This window comes from Atta colombica, unplaced genomic scaffold, assembly GCF_001594045.1.
Source record: "Atta colombica isolate Treedump-2 unplaced genomic scaffold, Acol1.0 scaffold39, whole genome shotgun sequence".
NCBI classification, from domain to species: Eukaryota; Metazoa; Arthropoda; class Insecta; order Hymenoptera; family Formicidae; genus Atta; species Atta colombica.
Genome location: NW_017259498.1, coordinates 547,706 through 574,296, shown reverse-complemented (window position 1 = coordinate 574,296; position 26,591 = coordinate 547,706). Strand labels below are relative to the sequence as shown.

Here is a 26,591-nt window from a genome sequence, read left to right as displayed (position 1 = left end):
TGTGTGTGTGTGTGTGTGTGTGTGTGTGTGTGTGTGTGTGTGTGTGTGTGTGTGTGTGTGTGTAAAACGATGTTATTAAATAAAAGAAATTGTCTCTAAAAACATTTTTTTGCTAAAATCAAATTCAAAATACTTTAATTTTTTATTTACATTTTTTATTTCTTCGACAACACTGATTAGAAATTTTTTTATTCTCGCACGCGTATATTACATTTTGTTCCATTCTTGCAATTTATTTTATCATAAATTATATTTATTATAAATTAAATTTTGTCAAATATCTTTCTTTTCTCAATTTCATACTTTAAGTAACGATTAACGATAGCCATTTTCTCAGAGAGAGTAGATAAGATTTCTTAGAAAATAGATAATCATGTTATAATACTTATACGCCTAAATATAATACAATAACTTTTGTGTAAAAAGATGTATTGAAATAAAGAATTTGTAAATTTGTTTTAGAAATTTGTGTAAACTAACGTAATGTTGATGTAGAACCATCAATTAGCGATAATTTGACTACAGTAGACAAATCTGCGCTTATAAGTGGAACTAAGAAGAAGAAAAAAATGAGAACGACTGCATAGGATTGAATTTAGCCGACAGTTTGACAGGGCTGAAGCAGAGAAGGGAGAATAGCACAGCGAAAGAGAGAAAGAGAGAGAAAGAAAGAGAGAAAGAACGAGAGAGGACCAGAGAGAGGAATAGGGGGCATAAAAAGCGCGGTGAATAATAGACTCCAACCCTCTCCAAACATCTCCCTTCTCTATGCATACCGCGGTACCCTGGACCGGAATCTAGGCTTATATTTGAAACGTGTTCCCTGGTTTTCTCTCTCTCTCTCTCTCTCTCTCTCTCTCTCTCTCTCCCGTGCGCGCGCGCACGCTCTTTTCACCCTCTGCCCTTCTCCCTTTCTCCTCTCTCCCTTCTATCCTCCGATTGTCGTAGTATACCAATGATAGGGGGCTTTGATAGACTTGTAATACATCCGGAAGAAAAATTACCTCGTCTGTTTTTATTCTTGTCTCCGGATTAGTGGTAACGTTGTTAGCCTTTTTTTAACTAGAGCTATTAACATCAATGATTACGGCTGTTGGATGCGCCGTCCACTGTATTGCATAATAGTCGAATCACTATCAATGTGTTAAGAGCCAGGAATAATTCTTTAAATATAGAAATAGAAAATGATTAGAATCAGATTGATTGGCTACAGAACCATTATAAAACGTTATTAACTAATTAGAATTTCATTAATTGGCTCTTTATTTCTTTATAGTATACAGGCTAATAAAAGAAAATAAAGAAATAGTTAAATTCTCATTTAATTTTATTATTGTAAATATACATATACGTATATGTATTGTACATATAAGAATAGTTGTATAAAATAAGTTTCTTAAATTCTTAGCTAGAAGTCATTTTTTGCATCGTTTTATCTCTAATAATTGGCGATGACAATTTTATTTATAAATAATATTTTCTGTGAAAGATAAATTAATATGTAAATTAAGACTAATTTCATGCATCATCTCATCTCATAACGAACTTCATATATTTAAAAAAATTACCGTTAAAATGCAAATAATTTTTATGTAAAAACGATATTAAAAATGTACAACGACCAAACATTGTACAGCAACGAATTCTCAACCTTTCTGATTATTATCAGAATATATTATTCTAAGTGTAATAATATGTCTCACATGATGTTTCTCCCCTCCTCTCTCTCCCTCCCTTCTTCTCCTCCTCCTTCTCCTCCTCTCTCTCTCTCTCTCTCTCTCTCTCTCTCTCTCTCTCTCTCTCTCTTTCTCACTTGAAATATTCGAATATCACATAAACATATTTAATTCTTGAAATTTTATTGAATCTGCTTGATAATGAACTACATTATCAAGAAAAAATATTAATGGACGTGATTGCGCAAATTATTCAAAGACGGTAAAATCTGTTTCAATAACTTTTCTTCATGGCAGAGGATGATATGCAATTTAATAATTCGGTTTTTTTAATCAAATAAAATGGGAGTAGTGATAATTCTTTTTTTTTTAATAAAGAAAATTCTAACTTTCTGATTTAATTTAATATTTAATACAAGTTTAATAGAGAAAAGCATATTCTATATACATGACTTTTTCACTGAAAAAGTTAGCAGCTGCTCTCTTACGCAGAAAAGGATTTTGCTGATACACTGAAGTACTGTCAATTCAATTAAGTTTGTCACGTGACGCGCTATGCTGTGAGAAAATAAATAATTCATATATTTTTAACACCGCCCCACAGTGCACCCATAAAACGCTTGTGGACTATCAGCATCCTATAGAAAAGACGTCGATATCAACGTTAACGTCATCCCAATTTTGCGAAGAGCACTAATAGGAAGACATGTTAATCTCTTCTATCATAAAGACTTTAATATCCACCTCACATAATTTGGTCCATCTTCGACTTTCATAGAATCGCAATTTTATACGAACGAAAAACATAGGATAATGCTGTTAGAAAAAGAAAAAAATCTTCGATGTTTGTGCTTCAGCCAATGTTTTATGAATGTTGACATTATTTCATAGGTATTGGTTTTTTTTTTAGGCTTATGGACACTTCATCTTCTATCATTTCATTGTTCGATATTTCGTTGACGCTTGTTCGTGATAAAATGAAACGTTAATCGTTTAGCATATATACTAGAATAATGTTAGCAAAAACTAAATCAGAATTTATCTACAAACATACATAGCGACGAAGAAGTGTCGTGGACGAACAAGTGTCCACACGCAAAAAAATGTAAACAAAAAAATGTTTGATGAATAAATTTTAGAGTCGTGAGCGAAGAAATGTCTTATGAAACAAATGTCGACGAAACAAATGTCTTATGAATGAAATGTCGCTCAATGAAATGGTAGAAGTGTCCACAAACTATTTTTTATTGTACTATTTATTGTACGCTAATTAATAATAATTAATATAATTTATTAATCTTTATTGTAAGATGTTTCACTGTATTTTGAAGAAGGCTCACAGAGGAAAAAGTATTTGGTATTTGTGATTATAATTGCATGGTTAAGAAATTACAAAGTCCATTTTTATGATTATTATTGCTATAATATTAGTAATAAAATCTTCTATGTATAGTTCTCTCGAATATGAAACAATTGTACTATAAATTGTGGTAATCTGAACTATTAATATAATGAAATGTTAATATACGAATGACAAATAAAAATAATCATTTTTATGTAAATGCGTCATTAGATATAGTGAATATAATTATTTTGTTACCATTTCCTAACTATTTACATGATAATAACTAAGAGATATGGAAGGATAAATTAATTTGCATAATAATGAAGAACACATTAATGCATAGATGTAATAATCATATTTCTATATTGAAGCAACTATAATGTGCATGATTAAAACAACAACTATAAATTTATAGTTGAACCAAAAAATGATAAATTATAGTATTTGCAATCATTTTTTTCAGTACTCAATCAAATAGTTAAGGAACACGTCAAGAAACAGTTTATATAATTCATGAAGTTGGACATCATTTATGATTTTTTTATATTAATTATCAACATTTGAATAATATAATTTACTTCATGCGACAAATTCTGCGATTGAGTTTTAAATATCTTGTATTCTCTCATTAATTTTAATATTTATAATGTATAAATTAGAATTAATGTATTAATTCCTTTATCTTTTATCTAGTAAACCGCTCAACTTGTGTGTGCCCTACACTGATGAAAAGAAAAAAAACGGTTGCAATTATTATAATTTAATTATAATTTTCACTGACAACTATATATTTTGTGATATAATTTTAGTTATAATAAAATAAGTATAATATTATTATTAATATTGTAATAGTAATAACTATAAAAATGAAGATCCTAACTATAATACCATATCGTTATATACAGTCACAAATGCTAAACATATTTCTCTTATTGTTAGTGTAATGTGATTTTTCCTTAAATTATAGCATAATAATCATAATTATGTATACACATGTAATTAGACATAAACATCAAACATTTTTTTTTCAGTGCAAGAATGTGGTCATGGCATGATAATTATAAATCTTTTTTATGAATTTATTAAAATATTGACTAGAGACAGGAAAGTTTCTAAAAGAAAGGTGTTTTCACCAAAAATTGCACCGCTAGAAATTAACGCTATCGCGACGCAATGTCTTTGCGCGCATCCACACAATTTTCTATCAGAGACCTCACAAGCCGCCACCACCACGGGAGAACAATGTCCGAAATCTGTTAATACTCTGGTCGGTAACAATGAACTCGACGTGGCGTGAACACCTCGAATACCTTTTTGCCGGCGCTAATCCGAATTCGACGAGAGCCGCCGTCGAGTATAAAGCGACCATCGTCCCGGAATGATGCGTTTTATCAGAGAGACGGAGAGAGAGAGAGAGAGAGAGAGAGAGAAAGAAAGAAAAAAAGAAAAAGGGAGAGGGAGAGAGAAATGCTAGACAATCGCATGTGCCGAGTAAGAGAAAAAAAGTTCGTGCGACAGATAGAGTCGGGAGTGATTTTCGGCGCGATATGCTTCTTGCTCGTTGAGTGCTCGTCACCGTATGTTACCAAAGAGAACGAGAGCTGTTGTTGCATCCAGTCACCGGAAATACATCATCCATACATTCATATCTTTTTCGCATGTTTTATATTGTATTCTGTATACGCACTCAGGGAGACTACTGTTAAATTCATAATGTCAAATTATATATCCAATTTGAATTATTTTTAGTAATTTTTATAGGCATTACTTCTTACTTGCTAACACCCCAACAAAATATAACTTACAAAATATATGCAATATTGCAACCAAGGAGGTAACCATAATTAATGTAATCATAGGACAGAATCATTGAAATTATAAAATTCATATGAAATCTCTATGTATAATCTGATAATTATATATACAACCACGAGAAATCATTGTATAATATTAAATAAGATCGTATATTTTACCAAATGACTTCATATGTAGTGAAAAAAATTATTTGTAATCAGATGAAATCATGTAATCAGTGGGACAATATTCAGCTAGTGGCTTCGATTGCAGCAACATTGCAACAACATTCTACAATGTAGCAGGACAATGTTGTACAGTGTTGTTGCAGTTATATTCTGTGTTCGCTGGGATGTCATTAATTTAACTAAAACAATGAAATTAAACAATTTAATTTAAGGAATATCCCATATAACACACTCTTCAAGAGACGTGCTAAGAATTCTATGGTTCCCAAAAATATCCCCCAAGATGATTTCGGATATAGTGTGCTGCATTATGGTATTGACTCAAACTAAGGGTATATTCAAACGAACTTACATAGCTGCACAAATATATGCATAAAGAAAATTATCCAATCACATTTCTGTTATAAAGATATGTAAAATGCGATTGGATAATTTTCCTTATGCATACATTTATGCGACTATACAAGTTTGTATGGATATAATCTAAAGATAGCAACAGACTTTTAGATAACGCATAGTGTAAGAGAGAATCAACTAATCAGAATCCTTTCTTTCTTTTCATTTTATGGAAAAGAGAAACTTTTGTTAATTCTCTTATCCGTTCTCAGTATCCGTTGTACAAAAGCCTGTACTGCGGCCTTTAGTTTGTTATTTACTAAGTACATTAATAATGTGAAATTTTAATTTTATTATGCATATATTTTAATTTTATTATACATACATTAATGACATTATTTCTCTATACTCTCAAATGCAATTTAATTATAGAATTAGATTAATTTACATTTTGACATATATGAAAATTAAAAATAACAAAATGTTATTTGATTCAAAGATTGGGTTATTCCTTTGATTCTCAGGAATTAATGATTAACAATAGAACTGTGATATCTAATAGTATGATAATAAATAAGGCACGTATATGTTTATGGAAAAAATGATTGCAAAATGATTTATCAAATTATAAATTGAAGACATACTAAAACAATGGATGTTAACTCTTGTGAACTATCATAATATAACCGAATTTCATTCTTTTCATTTTCTTATTCATCATCTGCAATTTGTAAATGAACTCTTTGAATATGTGCTAAAATATTAGACTATTTGCAGCAATGTATAAATAAATATATTTTTCCCATTATTTTAATTTTAGTGTTTATATTCTTCAGTTTTACAAAATATGAGTATTAGCTCACTATTGCTTTAAGATTTTCTATTGTCTTGGAATAAGATGTTTTGGTTTGACAAATGGTAAGATATTTCTTATCTTTCTCTTCATTCCATTCAAAAGATTTTTGCATAGTATTATAACATTTATGATATCATTTAATAATTATTTTAAAATAGCAATGTACCGATTACCTCGGAATCAACAATTCTATATGCGAAAGAGTTGGGACTGTTATTCCGTTATGTTACTTGCGTATTAACACGATAATGATAATTAGTCCTCTTATCCGCGCGTCAACCTTCCAGCGAAATCTTGCAAATTATGTAATTCCAACATCACAAAGTTTCTCGAGCGAGAGTGTGCTACGTAAAATCTCACAGAGACCAACACGCCACGGTGAAAGCAGGGCACAGTGGAGTAAGGGAAGGGACACGAAAAAGTGTCGCCGCTTCTCAGCGACAACGGAACGACGTCCAATTTTAATCTCGGAATTACTTCCATTTTATTTCAATTTTCTTGCATTTAAACCGTCTAAGCGAGTTTACCTTCGCAATATCATTGCCGAGGATCGTCGCCGGCTGGTCGGTTCGGGTAGGAAGAAGAACGAGTGAGATAGAAGGGCGAGAGAGGGATAAGAAGAAGAACGTCGACGGAGATGAGCGGAAAAGGTGGAAGTACCTGCTCTAATAAATTTACGACCTAAAAAGATTAAGCCGTGTTAGCCCTGTTCTTTATATTTCCGCGAAAGGAGCGAGAACGAGAGAGCGCCGCGCTCTCTCGCCGCTAAACGCGAGTCAGTCCTCGGTGAGACGAACTGTTATGGTGAGGCGTAGGATGCAGAAAAAGAAAGAGAGAGAGAGAGAGAAACAGAGAGAGAAGTGAAAGAAGGTGACTGTGAGAAGGGTGAAAAGAGGAGGGGCAAGATGGAAAAGGATATATAAGAGATACGAAGGGAAATTCGCTTATTTTCTCATCATTTCGGCGTGGCATCTTGTCCGTAGCCTTTTCTCATCCACGGAGCCAGGAAAGAAAATTGCTTCTCGTTCTCGAGAGCGAAATATCATCCTGATGAGCCCGGGAATGCTCCGATATCCACTCCCTCGCTTCTCTCTTTTCCCCTTTCCTCTTATCTTTCCATTCCTCCAAACTTCGAGTGATGCCTCCGACGTTTAATTCAGTCTTCGTTTCACTTCGTTTCTGTGCTTCTCTCTCTCTCTCTCTCTCTCTCTCTCTCTCTCTCTCTCTCTCTCTCTCTCTCTCTCTCTTTCTCTCCCTCTCCCCCTTTCCTATTCCCTTTCATATTCTCTCTCTCTCTCTCTCTTCTCCTGACAATTCATCGTTACTCATTTCCCGATAATAATATTCAATTTGTTTACATATAGTCATCTTGTTCGAATGCGGCACTTCATTCTGTTACCAATTATTTCGGAGACGCCGAAGGAATTTTGTATCGCCTATTAATAAACAAATTTGCGAAGAACTGATCTTAAAAGCGTGTGCGACGAAACATTTTAATTATTACTATTAAAGTATCTTGAATAATAATGTACGTTTATTTTTGCGTATAAAATCATAATCTGATGTGTTCTTGTTGCAGTATGTATGTGTGTGTGTGTGTGTGTGTGTGTGTGTGGTGTGTGTGTGTGTGTGTGTGTGTGTGTGTGTGTGTGTGTGTGTGTGTGAGAGAGAGAGAGAGAGAGAGAGAGAGAGAAGTGCTTCATTAAAATACTTCAAGATAAGATGCACATTAATTTCTCACTCTGCACTCAGAGAAAGAGATATAATATATGGAGGCAATTATAAAAGTGTGTGTAACATCTATACAAGTTTTATATTTAAAACTTGTTTGTAATGTTTATAATTAAATAAAATAATTTATTCAATTATGTACATCATAATTTGATTTTTAGACATTAAGTAGTTTGATTTGATAGACATTTTTTCATTCAATTATACGCATTATTTCAACTATATACATAATTGATTAATTTATATAACATTTATATAACATTTATATATATAATTGTCATCTTTATAATCGCTACTATGTTTTTCCCGGAATGTAGAATCATTGATAATTATGTGCATCAAAATATGTGTACATTATAATAAAAAAAAAATCGAGGTCATAAATAACTTGCATACGAACAATTATCTCTAATCATTCGCTGTCAGCTACCGTAGAGAAGCTGGACTCGATTGCTCAGCATTATTTATCCCTTCTTAAGTGTTAGAAGACTGCCGAAGCAAAAACCAAGATTCATCGATGGATCTCAGCCTGAATGGTTTACGCTCACTTTGCCGCCGCGTGTGAATTCGTCACGGACGGGGCACCCGGTGGACCTTATACCCGGGCGCGTCTCGACCAGGACTGAATAATTCATAAGCCAAGATCCCGATACCATCAGCTCTTAACGCAATAGACTTAGCGAGCTGCCAACAGCAGCCATGTTACAATAAAGAAATCAACATGGCTGAGAGCCGTCACGGTGAACTGGGGTGCCCCCTCCGGCGTTCTCTTCCCTTCTTGAGTCCACCTTGGAAGCGCACCGCGTTGCGTTACTTCGCGTCGCTCGTTCACTTTCGATTTCGCCCCACGGGCTCGTTACCCTCTTAATGCCGATGGAAGGGTGGACCCTCCCCCTTGCCGCTCACACCCTTCGATCTTTCGCCGACCGACCCTCTTCTTAGCCCCCCCCTTTTCTTAGCCAACGCCGCTTTCAGGGTTGGACCAAAGAGACCCGCCCAAAGAGACATTTCTGCAACCCTCCTTTTGGAGCAGAAATCGAGAAATATGTAGGGAGGAAGAAAGAGACAGAGAGAGAGAGAGAGAGAGAGAGAGAGAGAAAGAGAGAGAGAGAGAGAGGGAGGAGAGATAAAGTTAGACGAAGAGAGAGTACAGAAAAGGGAGAAAGTCTAGCAGCCACTTTTCTCGTCCTTTGCATGATCGCACCCCGTCAAAGAAACTCCATTTTCTATCGAACCTTCTGAATCTCTCCTCTCTCGCTTTCCTTATCCCTTTTTTCACTTTTGCTCTGACTTACTATTACTATTTTGCTCATTTTCGTCTGCTTTCCTGCAGTTAGATTTTTGCAGGTAACTGGTCTCTGTCGATAAAAGCAAGTGCAGCCCTTCTTAAATCGAAATTTTTCTAATTCAATTATAAAAGTGTGCTAATGTCAATCTAAAAAAATGTAACGACAAAGGATCATTCATGATTATATTTCCAATATTCGAATATAATAATAATTTATTAAATAATTCTAACGATTACAATATTACAAATGTGCACATGCATCATTAAAAAGAAAATTTCTTTTTTTAATCAAGAAATTTAACAAGCGAATGTTTTTTTCTTTATTAATATATAAATAAATGTAGAGCGACTAATCTAACTGTATTAAAATGTTTTGAAAAATATTTTATACACAGTTTAATAAAAACAACAAAGTAAAATTTAATAAGGGCGGATAAGAGTAAAAAATCCTGCGCGATAATTCGTACGCTAAAATTTACTATTAAAGCAAATTATATTTAATCCTTTTTACATCATTTAGCAAGACATTCGGACGTTTCAACTTAATTTAAGTCATCATCAACTAATCCAAAACCGTCATCATTCAAAATTCAAACTTGTGATCTATTTCTGCACTAGACTGCACTATAGCTCTCTTTCTCGCTTTTGACAAATATCAAACATATACCTATCTCACTTCAAAAGTATATACTAGTCCAGCCATTGAAAATCTTCAGATCTTTGATTAGGTATATACGCAATGTTTGTACAAAATCCAGTTCTGATACGCAATAAATAGAGCCTCTTTCAATTTTTATATTTGAACAATAAACCGTTAAATAGTCCTTATACCAATAAATAAACTCCGCTATTACCATGACTGAGTGAAATAGAGATTTCAAAACAAATAAAATTAACAAAGTGTATTATTAACAATCGTCAAATAAAAGCAATTATTGAACTGAATATGTTCATTCAAGTGCAAGACAGTAAAAAGTTGAGTTTAATAAAAATCATATTATTTTAATAGACACTTTTATTAGAGATATTTGAAATATAATGCACTAATAATAGAAAGATCAAAATTCTCTCCTTTCCTTTTATTCTCTCTCACTGAAAATGAGTATTTTAAACAATTTCAATACATTTTTTATTGTTCTACTTTCTGGAATTTCTCCTGTTATAAAATAATCAAATAAATATTTAAATACTTACATAAATAAAATGTAAGTATATGTAAAAAAAAAGAATGTCGTTTTATCTTGAAAAGCTACGATTATAATAGTAATATGAGAAAATCATAGTACTTATTAATAATATAACAGAAATCGAACATTCTGCGAAGTCAGGAGCGATACCTCGAAGTCTGCTGTTGAGATCGGAGTGGGAAGAATGGGGAAGAAAGGAGGGTGATCTCTTCCTCAAGTATACGGTAGTGACACGTTACCATTATCGCGTCTCAGCGGCTAATGAGAGTTTGTGCCGCTATTGTTCCCCGATTTACGTCGAGCCAAACGCCTTAGGGAGCTTAATGAATTTGTGAAATTATGCAAAATATTAAATATGGCTAATACGTATCAGGTCACTTATCAGTTAAAAGCAAGAAAAACGATAGAATTTATCATGCTCCTAAAGTGACCCATAAATTTGTATTGAAACAAATGTATATTCAAGTGTATTTCATTGTTTACATTTCTCTCCACGATTGAACAATGACAAATTGTCGTTATGCGTTATGTTCCAGGTCTGGTTCCAGAACAGGCGAGCCAAGTGGCGTAGACAGGAGAAAATGGAGGCTGCGAGATTGGGTTTAAGCGAATACCATCACGCTGCTAATATGAGGTTTGTCTGAATGCTTACGTTAATAAATAGATATCATATAAAAGCTTGTAACACCAAATATATAGCAACTACAGCGCGGAAATATTCCGTTTCAGGAACGTTGCCGGTCCAGCTCTAGGTCTGCCAGGGGATCCTTGGCTTGCACCGCCAGGATTGCTCAGCGCACTTCCCGGTTTCCTCGCTGCACCTCATACGGGGTACCCCAGTTATCTGACGTCTCCCAGGCGATTACCATCACCGCCAAATGTCGGTGCTGTGCCCAATCCCGTTCCAGGTAACACTTATTTCTAACATTCCGCTCTTTTGCCAAACGTTAACATAAATAATTTGTAATAAATTTAAAACATTACAGTCACATTTGAGAATACAAAATTAGAATATAACAAAATAAAAAAATAAGAAATAGTATTTATTGAGAAAATTAAACCCTCTGTATCTATGTGTACACGATAGTTCTTGCAACACAAAGCACGCTTAATCCGGGGATAGTCATCTCATTTCTTTTTACGTAAACAATCACCTGAAGTGTTTTACACCCTAATTAAAATTGTTATTATAAACAACATATTGCATTATTTATTGGCATTTGAGGACATTATGGATTTTTCACAATTGTTTGAAAAAAGGGAGTACAACTCAAATAAATGAAACAAGCACACTAAGGTTTCATCTTTTAATAAATTTCAGCTCATTGTCTTACTCTCTTACTCTATTATTATACTCTTACTCTTTTATTCTTTCGTTTATCCAGTAAATAAATTATCACATAATTTATTCGAAGATGAAACAACTGTCTCTTAGCAACTTATAATAATATTTCTAAAAAATAAATATTTTAATTAACATAACGCTATTTTATTGTGATTTTTTAAGGAATTTGCACACTTAACGGTAAAGAATAATTATTAAAGAAAAAAGAAAATATATGTAAAATGAAAGAAAATAGTATTCATTTTACAATAATTTATACTTTCTCGTCGCTGCACAGTGATTCCAATTCCTTTAAAAGGTAGCTTAATTTCATTTTCAATTATTAAATTGTCATTATTTATCATAATTTCATACTATGTCAAAGGATTATAAAACTATCAACAAAAACATTTTTATATTCTTCTATTTAAAACAAATATTGAAAGTAAACAATCTTCTAAATTACTTTCTTTGTAGCATAAGTTTTCAAAATTTAAGATATTTTATTATTTTTTAAAAATATGAATGGTATGTAACATGCGTTTTATCTTATCTTTTATTGTCTTTTTAATTTTTATATTTATTTCAATAATTGAGATAAAATATGTACAAGAATAATCAAAGTTGACTAAAATAAGCATTAATATTTAGACTATATTTATGTATTAGTCTAATAGTCTAATTCAACAAATCATTAAAATATTTACAATAAAAATCTGATGATGCTCAATTATTTTTAATATAATTGAAATGATAATTTTAAAAAAAAGCACATTTTGCCTTCTTATATTATAAAATATTTAATAGAGATAAAATATTTAATATATTTATGATAAATAAATACGTGATATGGTGTCTGTGTGCAGATGTCATCACTCTAATAAGTCCCGGAATCAATCTTACGGTCAAAACGTCAAATGTTTCTGATAATAGTGATGATAGCGAATAATTTGTAAAGTAAGTTAAAAACATTATCATGACATATACATTACATATGTGCCTTTTTTATTATCTCAAATAATAAAAACCATTTTATACAAAATTTATTAAAAAATTATAAATAAAGTATAAATAATATATAAATAATTTTGACCAGGTTTAGAGGCTTTTGGAACCACTGTGCGCTGGGGTGTAAAAACATCCCAGGTGACTATTCCCGGGTTAACGAGTTAATCAGCATTACGATAGCGTTCATCATGATCATTCTCATCGAGCATACCAACGAGAAGTAGAAATCGCATTGTTCGCAGGCTCGCTAGCCAGCAGTATGGCGAGCATAAGTGCCGGCGGCCACGTGCAACCACCACCGCCGAGTCCGCCGGGACATGATCCTCGTACCTCGAGTATCCAAGCGCTCAGGATGCGGGCCAAGGAACACGTCGAGAGCATCACGAAAGGTTTGCAGATGGTCTGAAGGTTAACTGAAGATATGCCAATGGCGCGCACCGCTGCCAGCCGCACCGGCCTCGTGCTTGTGACAGCGTGACGAGTAAGCGAACAATTTTTCGCCCAAAGACATTCTAGATCAGGCGAAAGTCGCCTGAGCCTGAACAGTGCGAGCGGTATATCGAACGACGAGAGCGAGTTCGTTCCGTGATAGAGGGGAAAAATCACCGACGGTGCTGGATGTGACGAAAGTACAAGAAGCTAGGCAAAAAAAGGAAGCGATCGTCCGTTTGTGTGTATGTGTGCGTGTATGCTAGGAAGTGAACCTGATTGAAAAAGGATCTTGTTTTTTGGTACCAACATTTACCAATATGGATAATCTAACGTACGTTGGTGTGATACGACGTGTTAAATCAAAGAGATTAATATTGCGACGATCGGTGGGTATATTTTCGACAATTATAGAGACTATCAATATGATAATTGACATATCTATGATCAGTGAGTATGTGTTCATGATTGAGACACACAATGGGCTAATTATTAATGTCAATCTGGGAAATTGAGTTTTTATCTGAAACAGCATAGAAAGCGTAAAATATGTCTAAGAGATTAAGACATTTCTTTGACATTTGTGTTATTTGTGATGTTTTTGATGTAACAATATCGACGGTAGTTACTAAATAGCCGGCTAATAAAGACTACGTTTTCAGTCTAGCGCAAAATTTTCAGGCGGATTGCACTCGTATAAAAAAATTTGCTCGGGACTCGCTTCAAGTCGGCATTGTGCAATAGACAAAAGGAATTGTGTTGCGCAAACTTGTTACATGCCTGAAATGAAGGCAAAAATGATCAGTTTTGATCAATTTGCCATTATTATTCAAGATATTTATTACAAATATTTGTGTGTCGAGTCTTACGCTAAATTATTTTTCAAATTGTGAATAGAAAATGACAGATTTTGCCATCAAAGTTACGCGATTAGTTTTTAAAGAGCATAAATATTTGGCTCGAGATCGATTATGTATTACGTATACATATATATGACTTTATATTGTCAAGAGATCTAGGTATACATTATTTAATTTTATAAAGCAATATAACGCCAGGTACAAATGTGCTGGTGTCAACCGAGAGTAAATATACATATAATAAATTTTTCAAATTTATTTTTAAATATTATTAACTTTTCATTAATTCGCTAATACGTGATTGAAATTACAATCAGAAAACTGCAGGACATCGATTTCGAGATGCAGTGTGCGACGTGAACTATTCGGTAACATCACAAACACTCGATGCTAATAATTGGTACATGGAGAACTAGCGATGATATCTTTCATAAAATACTTATATATATATCATTTTATGGCCATTGAGTACATGGACAAAAGTCAACTATGATGAAACGTAAACTATTGACTTATGTGTGCGATATTTAAATTATCACTTACGTACGTAAACCATTTAGAGGAATAAAAAATAATTAACGTTTTTTATTAATTATTATCTTAGATCGCGTGCCCACAGAGATAATTTAGATATTCTACACATAAACCTTCAAAACAGAACACTGAAAACAGAATCTGAATTAATAAAATTAAAAGGAACATATTTTTTTAATTTGATAATGATGTATTTTTTGTTAAAAATTGTTAACTTCAGATCTCAAAGGATCATTCATTTATTTATTGCTTTCATTTATTTATCTTCCTCGTCCAAACTACGCTTTGCAGTGCACTGACCATTTATGTCGCAATAAAAGAAGAAATAAAAGAGACAAATCGTTTCAGTTTTCGACAAGAAATATCGGTTTACTCGACAACTGTGCCTCATCGAATATCCTGCGTACAGCAGCAAATATACAGGATGCTCGGCAACAGGCAACATCCGTGCGAAGTGATGAGTGAAAAAGGACCTCGCTTGATACACCGATACCTTAAACGATCAATAAATCCGATCAAATCGAGTAACGCCTCACGAAGTGTGTCCGATTTGCGCTCGTCAGCCGAATATCTCCTCGCAACTCGAGGTAAGTTGCGTACAAACCTAAATAGCAGAATACGCACGACCGAAGCGTTCAGTTAAACGTAAACCGGATGTCGGTCGGTTCGAACCCTTCGAAACCCCCTGGATCAACGGCGGCGCTCATGAGCCTAGCAGCAGTCGTCAATCGTCGATCGGCGAAACTAGCAAAATATCTCTTGTAGAGTATAGGATAAAGGACGGAGGCGAGAAAAGTGAATTTTGACATAAACAATATTCTACAGTATTAATACGTTAAGGCAAAGATTGTGCATATTATCTAGACGCCATCGTGGTATGTAAATTCCAGAAGAGAGAGCGCGGAGGAGGATTCGCCATTTCCAATCTCCATATTGTTAATGATTGACACGAAAATTTTTCACGATGTGCAAAATCGTAAGATATAAGATTTTATTCTGTCCAAATACAAAATCTTAAAAGTAAGTTGTATTAACAACTTTGCTACTTCACGTAACCATATATAGTGCATTACGCGTATCTTTTATTTTATGGCACAGATTTTTGGCAGAAATAATAAGTTTTATGATATAAACAGAGATACTGAATGCAAAATTAAATATTTAATTTGATACTTAAGATATTAGAAATACAAATATGTTTTTAAATATTTTTTTTATATTTAGCAATAAAAAATTGATAATTAAAAGGATTTTCCTCCTTGGACAAAATACATGAAAATCGTAATATATGAAGGAAAGATAACGGACCCATTGCGATCGATTCTTTTTAATTTTTGTTTGTTGAAGATGATTTAAATTGAAACCGAAACGTTCCGATTAGTTAATATTTACGACTTTCAATTTATATGTCGTTCAGTTACTAAAATTAATACATACACTTTATACGTCGTCCAATTATTAAATAGTTTTATCATAAAATTGGGAAATTGCGTATTTTCCACAGCAATATGTAACGATCCTTTTAATTATTAATTTTTTGTTGTTGAACATTTTGTTGATCGGAAGTCCTATTATTACGTTCATTATTATTTTTTTTATACTCCTTGCACTAAAAATTTGATCAGTTTAGTCTGTCATCATTATACGCAATGGTAAATTTTATGTTCTTATATCATGACGAGTCCTTTCCTTGTACAACTCAATATGTTGAACTCGATATAAAGCTATTGGCGATTTTGACATACATTGTACTCACTTACGATTTTGCAGATCGTGATTTTACAGATGCTTGCGCTCGGATCGTTTGCGAGCGATGATGATCAGCCTCCGCGGTCCGAGATATTCGTAGAAAATGAAGAAACGTAGTTAGAGCCACTTCCCGGACGTCTATTTGTATATATACCCGCTCGTGACAAAATAAAATTCGATGTACATATTTAATCGTACCATATCGTTTGAAGACAGAACCTCCTTTATTGAAATAAAAATACAAACGATAATATATTAAAATGGAAAGGTAAATACTTTACTGTCTTCTTCTCACCGTTAATATTCTCCTTTCCTTAAATCCAAAATACATTCCTCCATATAAATAAATAAATTTGTTTGTCCAAGTAAAAATTAATGGACTTTAAAGTTTGTAAAATATCGAAGAAATAATTGTATAACAATGCATAACAATTTCATAAGCACTTAAAAAGAGAAACATTTGTCAGTTTTCTAAATTTATATATTTTATAAAATTGGAACAAACATATTCTTTAACAATTTAATTTAATAACATTTTTTTTTGTTAAAATTTTTAACAATCATTAGCTTTAGATTTCAAAGGATCATTCATTAATTTATTATTTTTATTTATTTATTACTACTTATCTCAATCAGAAAATTTACTGTAATAATTCTTATTAGTAGATTGCATTTTCCGTGCGGCAGCAAATCGATCTGAGATGTATACCGTGAAAATTTTAATTCCTATGGAGAAAGTAATACATATTTGCAAAGGAATTAACATATCAAAGAACGACTTTAATTAAGTCTTAATTCATTTCCAAAAAGAGGGAGAAAGAAGGAAAGAGAGTTACAACCGGTAGAAAGCTATCATTCGTCTTTCTTCGAGTTTAATTAAAACCGAAGATTTGTTAGAACACGAGGAATCTGTTAACGCTAGAGTAGTCAAGAATTGGCGATTGTTTAAAAAAATAATTTTCTTTGTTATTTATGAAATAAAAATATCTATAAATTAATTATTACTTTTTTATATGACAAATAAACAGACTTTTCAACATTTTTCTTAACTAATATTAAAATTTATTTTAAAAAGTAGCTGAAATAAATATAAAATAATTAGAATAAATATATTTTCATTACATTTTTTTAATTTAATAGGTTCTAGAATAGTCGAAACACTAAATTAATCACTCATATAAAAGATTCCAGTAAAACAGATTCTCAAAAAAAATGTGTTAAAAAAATGTTTGTAACACTTTAGATAACATTAAAGGTTACATTCAATATTTTAAATGTTTATTTTATATTTTTCCACTCTCTCATCGATCAGGCCCATTGTATGAGACCAATCAGATGGGCCTTTTATTTCGGTCTGTCCATACATTCCCTGCCTGGGAATTTAACGTAGCGACCGTTGCGATTTGATGCAAATGCGGCTCGGAAATTCCGTTTGCGCGAGCAAACGTGACAGCGAACGTGTGCAAGCCGATCATCTTTTTCGAGGGTGACGAAAAAGCAGTGGCGGGGCAGCGCCGGGGCGTGAAAGGATTCGGCGTTAACAGGCACCAACAACGGCAAGTCGATGGAACAATGGTGCTGAATGGTCCCCGGACGATTAGGTATTCCAATCGTTGCGTTAGGGGCTGCTGTGAAGTACGGCGGGGGTGAAGGAGAGAAAAGGCGGGTTCGCCAGCAGTGGGGTTGGCGGAAGGGGGCAGTCGAGAGACCGGCGCGGTAAGGGGGGGTGCCAGAACTCACCCAATAAAATGGTAATTTCTGTTTGCGGAAGTTAACCATGCGAGCGAGCCTGGAGATTCGAGTCCATGCGTACTCCCTAACTCCAAAGACTAATAATACTCGAGGCAGAACGCTACCGACAGTGATATAGTTGTACAGTTGGAAGAAGGCACGAGGTAAAATCGTACGAGACAGAGAGAGCGAGAGAAAGTTCTCTCATGTGAGCGAGGGAGTTTGTGGAGAGTGCGAAACGTGAGTGGAAAAGTCGTAGAAACTCAGAAAATACAGTTTGAGAATTCATCCTATTAAAGAAAACGATAGGAATACGAGATTTTTTTATAATCTCGGCAGCTTCGTAATATTATTAATATTTTATAAAAATACAAAGTCAAAGAATTTTACATATTTATTTATATACAATTGAATACACTAAATTTAATACACATTGTTTGTATTAAATTTAATATTTCAAGTATGAAACGATTCATCCAAATTTTTGTGTTAATTTACGAGACAAATATATTAGGAAATAATAAAAATATTATTAGGATAAAGAAGTAAATAAAAAAATATAACATAATTTGTAAGCAATTTATAAAAACATACTTCTTCACTTAAATTAATATTTATAATACGTTAGATTAATGCGTTTCAGAAAAATTAACATTTATAATATGTTAAATTAACACATTTTGTTCATTTACAATAATTTAGAATTTGCATTTCAAAATACATTATTTTTATGTTAATCATTTATCATAAATCGCATTCTTTTAACTTTAAGGAATGTTATATATCACTTCAACACAAAATATTCAAGCACATTGTGAAATTGTGAAACAAGAGATGAACTCTGGAATGTTAAAAAACCAACACATAGATTTTAATAAGGATCGGTTTCAACACAAAATGTTTTCTATTATATAAAATAAATACAATGTATTCATAACACAAAGAAAGCTAAAATTCGAGATTAGACATTCAAATATTACGTATTTTATATATAAAATTTAATTACAACAAAAGTTTAATTTAGGATGTAATTAAAAATTCATAATAATTTACACATTTAAAGTTCAGAAAGTTTTCTTCCCAAACCAACTGTAGGGATGCATAGTATATATTAGTCGCAATATATTTTTATTTCTCTTTATAATCTTTTCTAAAGATTATAAAGAGTGTTTTTATCATCAAATTGAGACATTTGATTTGAGGATGTCACAACTACAAAGCGACATATTTTAAAACTTGAAAAAAATTTTTTTCTATCTTTAAAAACGCTTTATAATTCATTTAAATACAACTTTTAAAGACTTTTAATCTTTAAAAGATTCCGGGAAAATTCCACTGGGTCTTGTTCTGGATGAACAGACCTACAATTTGAGGAGAGCAACGATCTATTTGAACGCTTGGAACTTTACTAAAATCGATCTTGAACTCGAAATTTAATCATTTTTTTTTACATTAATCGGGCTTATTTCTTAAGGCGTATCGTAGAATTAAATGAATTATTACATCGTTCAAGGACAAAAAAACATATATAACATATTTAAAAATATCCGAATTAAGCTATTTTTGTATTAAATCAAACATGTATTAGTAAAAATCAAAACTTTAATTTCAAAATCATTCACTTAGCGATCTCTAAATCTTAATATTTTTTAATAAAAATTTGAGGCTGTTCTTTTGACAGAATGGAAACTTTTGAGCTGAGAGGCCGATTAAAAAAAATTTTTTTTTCTTGTCAGTTTAATATAATTACATATATATTTGTTAAATTGATTCTCAGTTAAGATTGTTTCTCTTATTTTCATTTTTACGTAAAAAAAGATTTTTGCAAAAATGAAAATACTGGCCTTGATTTTAACAAATGTTATTCAGAGCGTGATCCTAAACAACATTCAAGAGGTTTAATTTAGACGTCGATCAGATTATGTTAACGTCTTAGACTATGTTAATGTCGACGGCTTTGTAACTTCCAACTTCATAACTCGAAAAATACTTAATAAAAAAATATTTTGTTATAGTAGTCTGAAGAGTTCTTAAAAGATTATAAGAATATGCAATAAATTAGGGTTTCCATTTAAAAAAATCGATGTGATCTTGTGTTGATCTTGGTGACGCTACCCAAGATCACAATAATACTGTTATCTAATGTGTTCCTTAAAACCCTTTTAAATTTTATGTCCAAATATGCCAGAATAAAATGTAAAATATCTCGTCTAAAATAAATTATTGATTTTTTGGTACCATTATCTTAATACTTTTATATGCAAAATAATTAAAGGAATCATATTATGTAAAAAAATTCATATCTCATTTAAAAAAAAAATTGACCTTCGAAATCTTCGAAGCACCTCCATCTGGACAAAAATTATTATCAGCATATGATAGCTCCCTTTACATCGTGTAATTTTGATTATATAAATTTTTCTCTACATCTTATAGATTAGAAGATATTTCATAATAATAATTATTGAGACATCCTGCATATACAGGGCGGATAAAAAGTCTCGGAATCTTTAAATATCTTGAAAGATAAATATTTTTGAGAAAAATGTTTCATACTAAAGTTCTTCTTCAAGTGCCATACGCTCACAGCGTGTAAGCGCCTCTCTCTCATATATCTATACGTGCATCCTGATCATATACAAGGGCTGCATTCCGTTTCACGCATGATGCGCATGATGCATCATTTATTCTTGTTTAACATTCGGTGAAAAACAAGGATAAATAATGCAGCATACACATCATAGATGAAACGGATTGCAGCCAAAGGTATTTAAGTATATGAGGATCTACAGTTTAAATGCCGATTTCAAACGACAATTTTTGGTAGGAAGGTTCCCTAGCCAACTATACTACTCGGTGGTTTGCCATTGCCTTCCGAGAGGAGCTACGAGCGTACGAAAATTTTTCGATTCTACTGGTGATCGAACCCGGGATCTTTATAGTATAACAAACCAATGCGCTATCTGCTACACCATGCTCGCGCTTAGAATATATTATACTAAAGATAATATACTTGTAAAGTTTAAAATGATCTATTTACTAATCTTATCAGTTTAACTTTGAGTGACGCCATAAAAGTCAGGTCAAAGTTAAATCATTCTTTTTAATAAAATACGCTATTTTTTATTTCGGAATTTAATAGCTGATGTCAAGAGCTTTTCAACATTATAATAAAACCTCCTTTTAGGGAAAACCGAGGTCAGTTGACTATAGGAATAAGTAGAATAATCGAGGTTACATTAAAAACAAAATACGCGAGACACGCGTAAATGTGTCTGAGATCTGAGCACGCAGCAGCGATTGCCGCTCAATCTGCTGTAACATTTTATTGCGAATACATCTATGATAGAAGTTATGCCACACTTTTAAAAAATCATATACCTAAGTAAATATTTTTATTCTTAAAGTTTTTGTTTTACAATCATATATGGTTGTCTGAGATATTTGATTTCTACTTAGACAATAAGTGTAGTTCTTACTTAATAAAGTCCAACAGATTTTTTTAATTTATGTGTCTTTATTATTGTTAATGTTTTTTAAAAAATGAACGGATGGGTATAGTAGACTAATAAACAGCATGGAACTGTATGATTCATTTAGTGACGATTCTTATATACTTCTTATATACTCAAAACTTTATTCCTTTAAAGAGATTTTCCTCAGTGGTAAATGTTATAAATTTAGTTTCCTCATGTCCAATCTCTAAAACTAAGCTCATTTGTGTTTTTGCATGAAATGAACAAATTTTGCAAAAAGAAGCATTGTTTTGCCCTGCGAAGCGAATGTTTGTGTTTAAAATATATTTTTATAAAAATTTTATTAATATGTAGCCAAAGATGTAACTTAAAATACTTTAATCTTTATTTTAATAATCTTAGTCAAATTACCCCCCAGTTCCGGGGCTAGTTGAATTAGATGGAATGCATTAGAAAAATACATTTTTTTCATATTAGTTATCAATTTCCTTTTATTATTAAAATATTATTAAGTAATCAAATGTATATAGTAACTGGTATAGAATTCATTTTTTCGATAAGTCTCTTAATTTCGTCTGTAAAAGTTCGAAACTGAATAATGAGTCTATTAGCCCCGGTCTTCCCTATTCAGAACTTTTTGAGTTAAAACTCGGATGTTACAATACTATTAGCATTAGCATTACCTAAAGTGTATCGTGTGGAGGTTGCCCGGTCAGATTTATAAGTCGTGTGTGCGCGCGCGCGCATTTATATGCATCTCTATTACCTTCTCTTTTTCTTCTACCATATAATTATCTTTGATTATGAAGTATTTTCTTAAGGTAGGTACTAATGCTAACTGAACAGAAGCGTATCCCTTGTAATCCCTTGTAATGATGCGAGGTGAAGTCTTATGCGCAAGTGACAGAACTTTTCAATTAATCTTTTAAAAATAAAAATAATAATATATCTAAATCGGTTGTCATTTATTTGATTATTTGTCATTCCTTTAACCCTAGTTCGCCATATCGAGATGCGACTCAACAATGATTTTTTATATTGCGATTTCAGACTGTAACTTTTTTATGAATTATAATTTAAGAATAAAATATTTTCCATTTGATCTTTATTTATTTGTTTTTGTTTTATTCTGATATCAATTTCGTATAAATTAAAAAATAGCTTTCTGTTCAGAAATATATGTAGCTTGACGAAGTTACAGATTCCGATGTGATCTGACGAAGAAAGTAACTAAAAATAGGCGAGCCAGGATTTAAAAAAATGACAAATACTCAAATGAATGCCAGTTGAGTTAGATATACCATTGTCTTTATTTCTAAAAGATTGATTCAAAAATTCTATTACTTAATGGACGTAAGATTTCATCCTATCCTCGCATTATTAAAAGAAATATACACGTCTGTTCAATTAGTATTTCGAAATATTTTACAATCAAAGATAACTGTATGAAAAGAGGAGGAAAAGAAAAGGAGAGAGAGGAGATAAAGGAGGAGATAAAAAAACACATAGATACACATACGCAAATACATACCAGTTATAAATCTGACCGGACAACCTCCACATGATATACCTTAGGTAATGCTAATGCCGGCAGTATATTATAAGTCTTTCTTTCAATATTATATATATTTCTCATAACTCGAAAAATATTGTTTAAAAAAAGAATATTTTGAAAAATTCTTGACATAATTATTAGATTTTGAAATAAAAAAATAGGGTGTTTTATTTTTTAAAATCGATTTGGCTTTAATCCTTGACCTTGGTGACATCACCCAAGATCAAATTGATAAGATCAGTAAATAGAGATATTTTAAATGCTCCAACTTTTTTCTGAAATATTTGTCTCAGAAATGTTTACTTTTTAAGATATTTAAAGGGTCCGGGACTTTTTGTACACCTTGTATATGTCTCAAATACCTCGCAGAATGCATATAAATTCAAATTAAAAGTTTACATAATAAATTTGTAATTATTATTTGAGCGTCTCTCTTCGATTATCAATACCGGATTAAATCTAAAAAAATTTGTAAATTAATTGCTGATAAAATAATTAGCAATTAATTTACAAATATTAGCCTGCGCAACACTTGATCCAGCCGGCCTTGATCATTAGTCTCGTGTATATCAAATTAGAAGCTAAAGCATACTTGGCTCGTTTGGAGGACGACAATTTCTTGCTGAGCTTGAAATTGGCACGGAAATCGTGGCTTTATTAAATTTGTTTAGGAACAGGTGGGGGATGGCGAACGAGTCTTGATTTCGGGCGAACCGTCGTCTATCTAATATCTCTCGATGCCCACCCTGCCTAACCTTATTGCCTCGACAAAGTAAAGAACCAGCAAGGAGACCCGAATAAGACCAGTTTTCGGGCCGATGGGACGCAGATCAATGGAGCGGCAAGCTGACTGACTGAAATCTGCAAACAACGATAAGGAGAACTCAAGCGAATACCGCCAGAAAATGTAGAGAAATTGAATTACAAAATTGGTAGTTTAATAATAAAGTGCACGTATATTGAATCCTATTTTTTAAATTATACTTTATTAAGTATCATTTAGTATCATTTAAAGTTTTGTCTAGAACATTACGATAATTATAAGAAGTTGCCTATATCGTACCCCTTAACATTTTAACATTTAAAATTGAAAAGTAACAAAAGTACTGAAGAGATCAGAATATTTCTGTATTTATATCAAAATATAGTTCATTGGCAATAAAACAAAATAACATTTTTACGGAAATAAGCATTAAATTGTTTAAATTAAGATTTTTAAAAAATAGCTTTTGGTATGATTTGGAGACCAGGTCGTTAAATTTGATTCCTAAATCATACTTCTACTAACAATCATTAGTTTTTACAAAAAATGTTTACATTTTTTAAAAATCCAACAATATTTGTAAATAATTTTTAGTAAGTTACCTTAAAAAGACTCAATACAAACATATATTTCTTATACAATTATCAAAATGTAGTAATTAAAATATTCAATTACTCAATCTTAATCTTATTTTATCATAAATGTAAATATAATATAAAGACCAGTATAGTTTAACAAATATAATTTTCTCTGTTTTTACAAATTTACCAAAAACATAACTTGCAAATATTTCGTTAATTTGATGCTATACTCGAAAAGAGTTTAATCAATTAGTTAATTATATATAAGTTAATTATAACAGTAATGTACTATAATTCAATTATTCATCTTGTACTAATAACATCTTAAAATTCGATAAATTACTTACAATTAGATCAGACACCGAACAAAATCAATTTGTCATTTGTAATCGGATTGCTCGAAGACAAAACAAATATGACAGTACTTAAGCTATGTTATTAGCGTCACATCTGTGTCGATTATTTAAAAAAAAAAATGTTTCGTTTAGAAGATATGAGGGTACGATTTTGTCAACTCTACCTATTTAACAAATGTAAGGAATTTTAAAATATCGAGATAGTAATATAATTCACGAGTAATCAATAAATGAAAACGAAACGACTTTTTCTATACTATATTATAATTAAACTCAAGAGAAACCATACAAAAATATTTACACAATTAAACTATGTACCGCAAGTGATTAATTGTATTGACTTCAACAAAGATTTCATTTGGGACTCGATTGTGAAAATATTGAGAGTTAGATGGATTTGGAGATGTTTAGATGGCTAAAATTCGACTCTCGCGGGAGCAAAATGTCAACTGTACAAATTTATGAAAAAGCTATTATGAACGAGAATAAATACGATAAAATCATATCTCACGTAAAACATCTCATGCATTAAAAGTTTCGTATACGTATAGTAATATATGAATTTTTTTTATATATCTCTAGAGGAATTGACGATCGATTAAATCAATTAATGACATAATACTTTTCTATAGATTTCCCTAGCTTTTCTGTATCGCCTATTATCGCCTATTATCGAATAAAGCCTTCGTTGATACATCCTTTGTCCGATCTAGTCCATCATTAACATATTACGTACGCGCTACTCCAAACGCGATTGCACGATACGCTTTATTAGCTGCACATTATAATTACGATAACAGCCCGATATAGAATGCTTATTTGCCCAGAGTATCATACGCATATGCAGAACAAGGTAATAATTGTCGTGTAATTAACATATTATACGCATATCGCGACGGGTATGACTTCATTTTGTAAACTTCATTCGTTCAATTAAAATTGATTCGATGTAAAAGCATGATGCATTATCGCGACAAGAACCGAAGAATCGTCAAACTGACGCGACAATGATTTTGCTCTAATTCGATATTGTGAATTATAAAAGAAAATATTACCTCAGTCTCGCTTACAAATTAATAAAAATGGATTTGAATATTTAATACTGTTTTCTGACAATATAATCGTTATTTCGAAATAATAAATTTTAAAAACATAAACTAGTATATTTTATATCTTTAATTAATACTTTAGATATATTCTTTAGATATATTCAACCTGATGAGTTAAACAAAAAGCTTAATCCAATATAATTGGATTAAGCTTTAAAAAATAAATTATAAAAATTATATCAATTATAAAAATTATACCAATAAAAGCTGGCACTAAAAATATATACAGTAGTCACTCGTTTAATTATTAAAAAATATTATTGTATTCTCATTAATTGTAATAATATTGCGTAATGAACGAGAATTTGATAAAGTTTCATTCAGCGACTGAAGTAGTTTTCTTAATAAAAATATGCAATTTGCGTAAATACATGCTCAATTATTATCTAGCATTAAAAGGTTTAATAAATCTATAGTATTAATATTTATATCATTAGATATTTCATATCATTTTATATTTAAAATACTACGTAATTTTATATTTAAAATATTACGTAGATTACTTATTATCCTGTTTTCTTTTTAGTAAATAGTTCAGATTTTGCATTTTTGCGCAATAGCTGCGGGTAGAGCGTTACCAGTTGGATAAATCTCAAATACAGATTAGATACATAAAACATATCTCTATATACATGTATATATCTAGATACATGTATATAGATGTATACATGTATATATTTTGTATATCAAATCTGTATCTGAAATATATATATTC

At 31.7% G+C, this 26,591-nt stretch overlaps 1 protein-coding gene across 1 annotated transcript in view; it reads left to right on the top strand.

The window, feature by feature from the left end:
• The window catches only part of LOC108691098 (retinal homeobox protein Rx1-like), a 68,888-nt gene extending 55,749 nt beyond the window's left edge, over window positions 1-13,139 (top strand). Inside the window, exons 3-5 of the mRNA XM_018198737.1 lie at window positions 10,938-11,035; window positions 11,131-11,309; window positions 12,976-13,139. Coding sequence (XP_018054226.1) covers window positions 10,938-11,035; window positions 11,131-11,309; window positions 12,976-13,139 — 441 coding nt within the window. The remainder of the gene's footprint in view (window positions 1-10,937; window positions 11,036-11,130; window positions 11,310-12,975) is intronic.
• Window positions 13,140-26,591: the final 13,452 nt, after the last annotated feature.